Here is a 12,625-nt window from a genome sequence, read left to right as displayed (position 1 = left end):
ATTCCTTCTAAAAATCAAATTTCATTACGATCCGATCATCTATTCGTAAGATAAAAATACCCCAATTTTCATGTTTTCCAAGAATTCCGGTTTCCCCCTCCAACTCCCCCGAATGTCACAGGATCTGGTCGGAATTTGAAATTACAACTTTAAAGCACAAGATCCTTCTAAATATCAAATTTGACTAAGATCTGGTCACCCTTTCGTAAGTTACAAATACCTCTATTTTCAAAATTACCCCCCCCCCCAATTCCACCAAAGAGAGCAGATCCGGTCCAGTTATGTCAGTCACGTATCTTAAGACAGGTTTCTATTCTTCCCATCCAGTTTCATCCTGATCTCACCGCTTTAAGTATTTTCTAAGATTTCCGGTCCCCCAAACTGCCCCCCCCCCAATTACGCTTGATCCAGTTGAGATTTAAAATAAGATATCTGAGTTATGATATCCTTCTAAATATGAAGTTTCATGAAGATCCAATCACTCCTTTGTAAGTTAAAAATACATCATTTTTTCTTATTTTTCAGAATCCCCCCCCAATTGAGCAGATCTGTTCCAATCATGTAAATCACGTATGCAAGACTTCTGCTTATTTTTCCAACCAAGTTTCATCCCAATCCCTCCAATCTAAGCGTTTTCCATCATTTTAGGTTTCCCCACCCCAAACTTCCCCCAATGTCACCAGATCTGGACAGCATTTAAAATAAGAGCTTTGAGACACATTATCCTTCTAAATATCAAATTTCATGGAGATCCAATCACCTGTTCGTAAGTTAAAAATACCTAATTTTTTCTAATTTTTCAGAATTACCCCCCCCCCCAACTACCCCAAAGAGAGCAGATCCGTTCTGTTTATGTCAATCATGTATCTAGGACTCGTGTTTTTTTTCCCACCAAGTTTCATCCCGATCCCTCCACTCTAAGTGTTTTCCAAGTTTTAGGTTTCCAACTCCCAACTCCCCCCCAATGTCACCAGATCTGGTCGGGTTTAAAATAAGAGCTCTGAGCCACAATATCCTTCTAAATATCAAATTTCATTGAGATCCAATCACCTGTTCATAAGTCAAAAATACCTCATTTTTATAATTTTTCAGAAATACCCCCCCCCAACTACCCCAAAGAGAGCGGATCCTTTCCGTTTATGTCAATCATCTATCTAGGACTTGTGTTTATTTTTCCCACCATGTTTCATCCTGATCCCTCCACTCTAAGTGTTTTCCAAGTTTTAAGTTTCCCCCTCCCAACTCCCCGGCCCTGTCATCAGATCCGGTTGGGATTTAAAATAAGAGCTCTAAGACCCAATATCCTTCTAAACATCAAATTTCATTGAGATCTGATCACCCATTCGTAAGTTGAAAATACCTCATTTTTCTAATTTTTAAGAATTACCCCCCCCCCCCCAAAGAGAGCGAATCAGTTCCGATTATGTCAATCATGTATCTGGAAATTTGCACTTATTTTTCCCATCAAGTTTCATCCCAATCCCTCCACTCTAAGTGTTTTCCAAGATTTTAGGTCCCCCCCCCCTCCAACTCCCCCCAATGTCATCAGATCCAGCTGGGATTTCAAATAAGAGCTCTGAGACACAATATCATTCCAAACATCAAATTTCATTAAGATCCAATCACCTGCTCATGATTGAAAATACTTCATTTTTTCTATTTTTTCCAAATTAACTGGCCCCCACTCCCCCCCCCAGATTATCAAATCGGGAAAACGACTATTTCTAATTTAATCTGGTCTGGTCCCTGATATGCTTGCCAAATTTCATTGTCCTAGCTTACCTGGAAGTGCCTAAAGTAGCAAAACCAGGACTTTAGGTTTCCCCCCTCCAACTCCCCCCAATGTCATCAGATCCGGTTGGGATTTAAAATAAGAGCTCTGAGACACAATATCATTCCAAACATCAAATTTCATTAAGATCCAATCACCCACTCATAAGTTAAAAATACTTCATTTTTTCTATTTTTTGCAAATTAACTGGCCCCCCACTCCCCCCAGATGGTCAAATCGGGAAAACGACTATTTCTAATTTAATCTGGTCTGGTCCCTGATACGCTTGCCAAATTTCATTGTCTTAGCTTACCTGGAAGTGCCTAAAGTAGCAAAACCAGGACCGACAGACAGACCAACAGAATTGGCAATTGCTATATGTCACTTGGTTAATACCAAGTGCCATAAAAAGGAAAAGTAAAAGAGCAGAAACTTGAGCCAAAACTGGAAAAGATAAATGATCTTTCCAGTGAAGACTCTGACATCTCACTAGGTCCTTCAACTGACCAAATGGACATCTGTTATATTGTTAACAGTAAAAATGAAGAAGATCAGGGAAACATATCTAAAGGAGTACAATGATGCTGTATACTATACCAAACAGGATCAACAAGGCTGGTATATCAGAACAACAGCTTGATTTTCTGATGAAAATCTTGTTTGCATAAAATATCTTTGCTGCCAGAGCCTAGCTATCCATTTGTATGACAGGGCAAAAAATAACAATGGCAAAATTCTGGACTCCCTTGGATACACATTGAAATTATCCTTTTTTTAATAAAAATTATTTTTACAATTTGTTCCTCATTGTTTCTTCAAGAATGGTATTACTTTTTTCATATTTACAGTAAAAATTTGAAAAAAAAACATTCTTAGAGACTCCTTCTACCTACATATGGAGTAAGACCAATACTGTTGAAAATACCCAATGATGAGTAAAAAATCTGTGTTCTACTATTGAACATAAGAACTATTAACAACAGTATTGTTTTGCATGGTTTTTGATTTTTGATGTAGCCTGTATAGATATATCAGCTAGCAATTATTAGTGACACAATTTTTGTCTGCATATATGGGGTTTAGTGAAAGGTGTAAGATTTACCACAGACTATGGGGTAAGTTTGATCTCCCTGAAAATTGTCATCCTATTTTTGTGCAGAAATTAATGTAAGGAGCAGAAATAAATTCAAATAATCTTCAGAGCAAAGAACTACCACAAATCACCATCAAAAAGTAAGTTAAACCCAAAATATTTTCCTAGAGATCATTAAGGCTCTGGATGTATTCCTGAAAGTTTCACTCACCTAACAACTAATTTCCAAATGCAAAAAACACATAAATTGGAAAGCTACCTTTTAGTAATATCAAAAGTAGAAGAATTTACAGCTTCAAGACTAGGAGATGCTGCAGAATCCATGGCATTGATTCTGGTATGGAGTTATATTTAGGCTACTTCTTAATTCTAAATCCTGAGCCAGCGTTGCCGACACTTTGAAATAAACCCGTGGCAGTTTTTTGCCGAAAATTGTATCACGAAAAATTGGATATCTACCATGCAGCTAATATGAAACAGTAAAGTTTATTTACAGAAAAAATATCCTACTAATCATCATATATATATATATATATATATATATATATATATACTAGCTGTTGGGGTGGCACTTCGCGCCACCCCAACACCTAGTTGGTGGGGGCGCTTCGCGCCCCCCCCCCCCCAAGCCCCCCCGCGCGCGTAAGTCGTTACGCGCCATAATAGTTACGCGCCATTGTAGTTGTGTCCCTATGTCCCACCTGTGAATATAGATAGATATATATATATACATATATATATATATATATATATATATATATATATATATATATATATATATATATATATATATATATATATATATATATATATATATATATATATATATATATATATCCATATATATATATATATATATATGGTTTTAACTACGTAAAACTTGCGAATATACAACATTCTTTGCTGTCCCATTGTCTTTGCATATAAATAGATTGTCAGGTTTACCGAATCTTGAACATGCAACATATAATGGTCCATGGGAAAACAATCTGTATTCAGATCTATACCTCATGATTCTAATGATTGCCCTTGAGCTTTGTTGATGGTGATTGCTAATCGACCATTCCCTGTCCCGGTGTCCCGGTCGTCATTTATATTCCCTGTGTCCCGGTCGTCATTTGTATCCTGGTGTCCCGGTCTGTATATACATTCGTTTTTTAGTTTTGTTTTTCTCCTTTATTTTTTTCCTTATTTTTTTTCCTTTATTTTTTTTTTCTTTTTTAGTTTATTTAGATTTTTAGATTTTTTAGTTTTTTTTATTAGTTTTTAGTTTTTTTTCTTTTTTTTTGTAGTTTTTACCTTCATTTTAGTTTTGTTAGTTTTTTTTTTACTTATGTCCTGGTCGTCATTTATACTCCCTGTGTCCCGGTGCTTTGTTGATTGCTAGTCGAACATTCCTTTTGTCCTGGTCGCTTTCTCTTTGAGTGTCGTCATTTATTTTTTTCTTTTTTAGTTCTTTTAGTTTTTACCTTTTTTAGTTTTTTTTAGTTTTTTAGATGAAATTTTTTTTAGTTTTTTCCTTTTTTTCTTTTTAGTTTTTTATTGGTTTTTACCTTTATTTTAGCTTATTTTTCAGTTTTTTCCTTTTATTTAGTTTTTTTTTATTTTTTATTTTTTTTAGTTTTTTACCTTTTTTTAGTTTTTTTAGTTTTTTTAGTTTTTTAGCTTTTTTACTTTTTTTATTAGTTTTTAGTTTTTTTTGTAGTTTTTGCCTTTTTTTAGTTTTTTCAGTTTTTTTTTAGTTTTTATTGGTTTTTACCTTTATTTTAGCTTATTTTTCAGTTTTTTCCTTTTTTTTAGTTTTTTTTTAGTTTTTAGTTTTTTTTAGCTTTTTACCTTTTTTTAGTTTTTTTAGTTTTTTTAGTTTTTTAGCTTTTTTATTTTTTTTATTAGTTTTTAGTTTTTTTTTGTAGTTTTTGCCTTTTTTTAGTTTTTTTAGTTTTTTAGCTTTTTTATTAGTTTTTAGTTTTTTTTGTAGTTTTTGCCTTTTTTTAGTTTTTTTCTTTTTAGTTTTTTTGTAGTTTTAACCTTCTTTTTAGTTTTGTTAGTTTTTTTTTTTACTTTTGTCCTGGTCGTCATTTATACTCCCTGTGTCCCGGTGCATTGTTGATTGCTAATCGAACATTCCTTTTGTCCTGGTCGCTTTCTCTTTGAGTGTCGTCATTTATTTTTTTCTTTTTTAGTTCTTTTAGTTTTTACCTTTTTTAGTTTTTTTTAGTTTTTTAGATGAAAATTTTTTTTTAGTTTTTTTTTTTTCTTTTTAGTTTTTTATTGGTTTTTACCTCAGTTTTGTCACCTGATCCAGTTTTTTCAGGTGACGTCACCTGATCCATCCACAGATCCACACACAGACAACTTATTTTTATATATATAGATATACATATATATATATATATATATATATATATATATATATATATATATATATATATATATATATATATATATATATATATATAGAATTTTTTTTAGTCGACTAGATTGGTAAAATTAAGAAGTGTATATATGGGAATCTTTAAATTACCAGCCAGTTAGCTATTAGATCTCATCTTTACATAAATTCTAGCCTGAATTAGCCAACTAGTCAGCTAATAATAGAATTATATAGGCTATGCACTATTAAATTAGCTAACTGCTGTGTTATTAATATCCCAGGCATGTATCAACTTTAGTTTAAAGTAGCAAACTAATCAGCTATGAATAAAGTTTGTATCATACGTGGGGAATTAGCTAACTATTTGGCTATTAAGATCTCAGGTATATACAACCTTAAGTTGAAAATAGCCAACTATTCAGCTATCAATAATTTCTAATACACAGTAGAGTCCAAATTTTAAATAGCAAAATTAAATATTTTAAATAGCCGAATAGTCAGCCATCAGCAAAATTTTTGTTGTGCTTAAGGAATTATTTAACTAGTTGGCTAATAAGATGTCAGCTATAAATACCTAATCTTCTATATCTATATCTTCTAGAAATGATGAGCGGAAAGCAAGATATTCCTCATCTCCGCCCTCAACCCTTCCTGGCCAATCAGTGCAAAATGGTGGGGAAAAGAAAATCCAAATTAATTGGCACTTCAAATCAACTATAATATGGGTACTTGTTGGTTGGGGAAATGGACTTTAGAAAAGAGGCAGTCAATATTAAGAAAAAAGTGGCTGCTTTAGCATACTGCAAATTATAGTTGATTTAAATCGCCTATTAATGTAGATTGTCCCTTCTCCATCATTTCGCTATGATTGATAAGGAGGTATCAGTTGCGGGGATGTGGAATATCCTGCTTTCTGCTCATCATCTGTAGAAAATATTTAAGTTATTTGGCTAATAACAAACCGCTTTATATAGAAACATCCTAAATATAGCCAACCAGTTGACTACTGAAAAACAGTTTAAGTATAAACCAAAATTTAAAGTAGTGAACCGGTTGGCTACTGAATTGAGTTTATGCATAAGCAGGAAAGGAAATTAACAGATTAGGAATGTCTGCCCACGAGTGCTAATAATTCTTTTTTTTTTAAATTGAGGGTAAGGGAAATGGATAATGGATAAGATGCTAATATTTTTGCAAAATTTTATGTATAAACGTAATATTACGCTTTATGTATAAACATACTAAATATAGCCAACCAGTCAATTATTGAAACATAGTTTGAGCATACACTAAAATTTAAAATAGCAAACTGTTTAGCTAGTGATTTGATTCTATGTATATAAGGGAAAGGAAAATAGTGAACTATGTACTTTTGCCGACGAGTACCTACAATTCTTTTTTTAAGGAGGGTGTAGGGACAATGGTGTTGACTGGATTTTATTTATTGAAAAGGAGTAAAAAAAAGTCGGTTAGAAGAAAGGAGTTTAGAAAAGAGATGGCCAGGATTAACAAAAACTTTAATTATTTTAGGAGAGTGCAAATTATGGTACTTTTATGACATACCCCAAAGCCATATTTTTTATTAATCTTGGCAGCTTTTTTTTTACTCCTTATTCCCTAACCCTCCTCTTAAGAATTTTTTACTAAATAAGTACAGTCAACATGCTTTCGCCTATCCCCCCCCCCTTTAAAAAAGAATCGTTAGCTCTCGTTGGAAGAAAATCTTAGTTCGCTATTTTCCTACATGTCAAACAGTTCGTGGTAACAACTGTAAATAAGGAGCGATCCGGCACAATTGCGACCAAAACTCTAAAAAACGAAATTTTGAAATCAATAGATACATTAAAAGAATCAGGTTCTTATGCTGAGTTTAAATCTATAAGTATCATCAAGTTTAGTTCCACCCATCAAAAATAACGAGAATATTTGTCTTATTTTAAAAAAGGGCGAAACACCCTCTAAATGTCATAACATATTAATAAAAATCCCACCATCAGATTCAGCGTATTAGAGAACCCTAATGTACAGGTTTGGAGCTCCTATCTGCAAAAATGTGGACTTTTGAATTTTTTGCCAGAAGAAAGATCACGGATGCGTGTTTATTTGTTGTTTTTTTCCCAGGAGTTGTCATACCAACCCAGTTGTCCTAAAAATTTGACGAAATGGCTCATTAGAACGAAAATTAAAATTTCTAGTGCCCTTTATGTGTGACCAAAAAATTAGAGGGCAACTAGGCCCTTTTCCACGCTCATATTTTTCCAAAGGTATAGGATCAAAATTTTGAGATATTAATTTTTTTCTGCAGAGTTGAAATATCTGATAACTATATATTTGAGGACGATTTAATCCCCCACAGTACCCGGGGGAAAGGCTGCAAGTTATGAACTTTGTCAATTGTTTACACATTGTATTTGTTACTGGTAAGTATACAGACGTTTCCAGGGGTATTTTTGCTGTTAAGTGGGGGGGGGGCGTGAGTTACGGTGGAAGCTCTTTCAATTGGAGGAATTTTCCATGGGGGAAGATAATTTCTATGAAGGATATCTAAGCACTATTAAAATACGATCAGAAATCAAATTAAAGAAGCGTGTTTTTTCAACTGAAAGCAAGGAGTAACATTAAACTTAAACCGAACAGAAATTATTATCTGTATGAGGATGTTCATCTTCTCGTCAATACCTCGCTGTTTACACTAAAGTATTTTTAGTAATTTCGAAAGAGCTATTTAATCTAATTAATTTGCCTTTGTGATTCACGAGCTTTTTTAAAGAATTGGAACAAAATTCGAACTTAAGCGTAAAGAGTGAGGTGTTGACGAGGGGGGAAACTCCCTCAAATTACGTGGATGAGGAAGTTTGTCCCTCGTCAATACCTCGCTCTTTACGCTAAACTTCGAATTTTTAAAAATAATGGCTTATATATGCAATAATTTAGTTGTGTTATTTTCCGGCCAATCCTAGCATTAAATTTTATCTTAAGTAGCTTCATGGCCATAATTTTTACGTGATAATGAACCAAAGATATTGTAAGTATTCGGTTTGTGGTTGTTATTAAATAAAAAATAAAAAAGCTTCTTCCAACTGAAAGTAAGGAATAACGTTAAAACTTACAACGAACATAAATTCTTACGTATATCTTTTGAAGATCTTTTTTGTTCATTTCTTCAGTCATTTGCGAATTGCTCAACTTGTGACTCTCATTTTCAGAGAAATAGTTCCGACCTCTTTGGCTGTTTTGTTACTATGCCTTACAAAATTAGTTCCGCAAATATCGGTAATTTCAGTTACGTATGAGAATCTTTCCCTGGAGAAGTATCCCGTGAGGGAAGGGAATTTTCCATTAAGGGATAGCTAGAATACCCGGCAATATTTAAAAAACTATCAGTAATTGAACACAAACAGGTTTTTTCAATTGAAAGCAAGAAGCAACATTAAAACTTAAAATGAACAGAAAATATTGCGTATATGACATAGGTTGCCACTCCTCAGTAGCTCGCTCTTACGCTAAAGTTTCTATTTTAACTTTTAAAAGAGGCTATTATTCTAATTAAATGGCCTTTGTGATTCAGGAGTCATTCCAGTGAAACAAAAATCAAAATTAGACTATTACAAGGTTATTATTAGCTTAAAAAAATAATTTATATGCAACTTTTGTTTTAATTATTCAAGTACGGTGAGCCAAATTCAAACCCTGCACTAATTCAAAAACGTTTAGAAATTAAATAAAAAAAAACATTTTTTAGCTAAAAGTAAGGAGCAACATTAAAACTCAAAACGATCAGAAATTATTTCATATATAAAAAGGCTGTTCCCTCCTCAACACTCCAATCTCTATAATAAAGTTTTTATTGTTTTACAAAGCACAGTTGTGACAAAGGGTCAAACTTTAGCTTAAAGAGCGGGGCTTGAAAACACATTTGAGGACACCTTTTAGACATATTTAAAACAAATTCAGGTTCTACAAACCAGGGCTGTAAGAATACTTGGAAATTTTTTAAATCGACTATCGAAACTTGAAAATGCATCTAAACCAAAAAATATGTTTTTTTTCCTAAATGTTTCGGATTTAAAAAACATACGAAAAGTAAATATTTCCTCCTAGTATTTTCAAATTCAAATTCCTAACAAATTTTTTACAATAGTTCTCTTCTAATTTTGTTCCCCCTCCCCTCTTACCCACTTGGCTCGTTGATGGTCGGGAATAAACCAAATTATTTGTAAGATATGAAAGGTTAACGTTTTCACTTCGATTTGAAATTTCATTCATTGCAAATAAATATAGCCAAAACGGTGTAGCTCACATTGATCCATCATAAAAATCTGAGCTAAACTTAAAAAAGCAAATACTAAAGATTGTTTTTTAACGTTTGTTTATTCATCATTGATGATGGAACTTTAAAATTTATGATATTTTTCCTCATGTGTTTTGTTTTGTCCCCACGATGGGATGGCTTGCCATACCCTTCCTGCCCAGTATATCTTTATTTCCAATATTTCTTTTCTTCCTTGTTTCTTAGGTTGTTGTTGCTATTGTGTTTTTTGTTCCTCAAGTTAATTTTGGAATTATACTCTTTTTATGACGAGATGTTTTGCTCTCTGGAATTTCGAAGGCACCTATAAACTTCAAATAGTTGCCTCTAGTACAGTATGATTTGAATAGTTGTCATATCTATAGCGTTGCTTTTCATCGTTGCAGTATGTTACAGCGTTGCAGTATATTTTTTGTTCCTATCTTTCTTTTCTTCCTCCTTTCTTAGGGAGAAAGGAAGAGGGGGTCTTCCCTCCTTTCCTCCTTTTCTTAGGTTGTTGTTGTTGTTTTGTTTTTTTTGTTACTCAAGTTAATTTTGGAATTATACTGTTTTTATTAGAACTTTAAAGTTTATGATATTTTTCTCATGTGTTTTGTCCTCACGATGGGATGGCTTCCCATACCCCTCCTGCCCGGGATATCATTATTTTCTTAGGTTTTTGCTGCTATTGTGTTTTTTTTGTCACTCAAGTTAATTTTGGAATTATACTGTTTTTATGACGAGATGTTTTACTCTCTGGAATTCCGAAGGCACCTATATACTTCGAATGGTTGTCCCTAATAGCGTTGCTTTTAATCAATGATTTAGTGGACACCAAAAATTCCAAAATTAAGCTGAAAACATTAGAAAATCGTACCTTTAAGAGATTCCAAGGGCTATTGAAACAAAACTGGCCAAGTCCTAACTAGTTTAGGGCTTGGCCAATGGAATTTCATCAAATTGATGTGAAAATGAGCTAAATCAAAACTACAGACTAAATCAGTGTAAGACTAGTACCAGAAATCGGAGGGGTACGACCCATACCCCTAATCTTGCTCAAAAGCGGAGTATCACTGCAATCTACTGAAAAAGCATGATTTGAAAAGTTTATGTTTTTATGCTATAATATAGAGCAGTTTCATTTTTAATATATAAATTCAGCTTCGTTATGGTAAAGAGAAATCAGTTTTTCTTATTTTTTTTCTGTTTTAAAATCTGCTATTTTCAACTTTACAGCATCTTAATTAGATTAGATCAATTTGCAACAAACAAAAAATTGCTGCTATTATGATGAATAGCCATCTATGAGAAGACATGAAATGTTCTGTCAATAGACTGCCATAAATAAAATAATCACTTAACGTTGAATTCAATAATACTGGAAAACAAAGCAAATAAGAAACCAAATGCAGAGTTAAACCAGACTGACTTCTTCCTCTCAATTAACAGGGCAACTAAAAATTTTAATTTTGTACTGTGCAGGTGAATATTCAAGTAATTTAAACCGTTTCCTTAATTTCCTACCTCCTTATTTCACATCTTATTGCCTTCTGTGGTTTCATAGATTCCTATTCTTTTCTCACTTTTCACTTTCACTTTCACCCAAATTCAGTTTTCTCAAGAAAAAGTTCCAAATTAGCCAGGATTCAATTTGAAGAAGTGCCAAATTGGACTTATTCAAAAAATGCTCGTTTCTGACCCAAATGTCCAATTATCAATTAATGTGAACAAGTACAAGGAATGTCAATTTCTTTTAAGGATTTTACTGGTTTCTTCTGGGCTGCTTTGCTGATATAGGGAATGGGATCAGCACTGATACCAAAGAATATTCTTTGAGCGGAGTTCCAGTTTCTTCCTAGTTTGAGCAAGTCTACGAACTGGAGATGTTTTCATTCTAAGGAGCTATTCAATAAAACAATAAAATGTAATATTAGTCTAAAACACAATACCGTGGAAAAAATTTATTTATGCTTCTTATCAGGAAGTCTTTAAAATGTCTTGCATGAGGACCTTGGGATGAAATAGTTACACTGGCCTCTTAAGCTGTCTCATCAGTGAAATAATTTCTATCGATGAAAACATGGTTAAAAATGGTTAAAACATGTTAAAATTTCAAAGAGACACGGTGATCATTATAAAGTTCACTCATGTTTCTGACATTAGCTATGTCTCTATCTCAGATTATCTAAAATATCCGCTTCTTCAACTTTAATGCTTCTTTGAAGTTGAAACAATATTATTTACGCACTTCTTTTGCTAATAAGTACTTTTTACTGCTGTTTCTAAGGCAATTTTGATAGCTCTCAGTTCAGCCAGCAAAACTGATGGCCCATTTGGGAAGAAAAACAACAAATAATTTACCGTTCCTAAAATAATTCAGATGGTGAAGAGGTCTCAATCAAAGAAACCGTGATAACAACATTCCTGTTTGATTTTCAAGGCCAAGAAAGAATAAAAACACCTGCTCTTAAGGGACTGTTCAATAATTTTTGTAGCCATTGTATGGCCTTAAAGGACCGTCGACGTTTTATAAAATCATAAAAGACTTTGTAAAAGAATTATTCCCCAAAGGAGGTAAAATTTTCCAAGAAGAACCTAATGGGATTGGTTAAACATTAGGAAACGACCAATTAATGTATTTCAATTATAAAAAATGACGAAATGACGATATTTGTAACGCTACCCCTGGAAAAGGACTGTTTGAATTAAAGTCCAGAATATTGTCTCTGTTTACTATTTGTGATGTCTAGTCGAACAGCTCAATATTGAGGCAATATTTTGTTGATTATTGCAAGCCCTAACAGTTCTAAATGTACCTGCTGAGGCGTGAGTTACTTACCAAGAAGAATCACTATAAAGTTTAATGGCGGTCTCTCAGGACATTATTAAGCGTTACTACGTAATACTTATTCATTCAATTTATTTCTGAACCGTAGAAAAAACAAGGGAGGTTTTGTAGCACTTGTGACGGAGTAAGACAAAAAATAAAAGAGCAAATAGACAACATGGTGGTTGAAGTTTCTAGCGGATGATTTGAAATCTTCTCCTCTCTTATCAATAATATTTGCAGGCAGATATAGCGAGTTGCTTCTTATATTA

At 33.0% G+C, this 12,625-nt stretch overlaps 1 protein-coding gene across 1 annotated transcript in view; it reads left to right on the top strand.

Moving 5' to 3' along the window:
* Positions 1 to 12,625, top strand: part of LOC136034247 (chondroitin proteoglycan 2-like) — a 46,681-nt gene that overhangs the window by 26,979 nt on the left and 7,077 nt on the right. Inside the window, exon 3 of the mRNA XM_065715388.1 lies at positions 5,840 to 5,963. Coding sequence (XP_065571460.1) covers positions 5,840 to 5,963 — 124 coding nt within the window. The remainder of the gene's footprint in view (positions 1 to 5,839; positions 5,964 to 12,625) is intronic.

This window comes from Artemia franciscana, chromosome 13 (genome assembly GCF_032884065.1).
Source record: "Artemia franciscana chromosome 13, ASM3288406v1, whole genome shotgun sequence".
Lineage (NCBI taxonomy): Eukaryota > Metazoa > Arthropoda > Branchiopoda > Anostraca > Artemiidae > Artemia > Artemia franciscana.
This window is presented reverse-complemented; position numbering and strand designations above follow the sequence as displayed.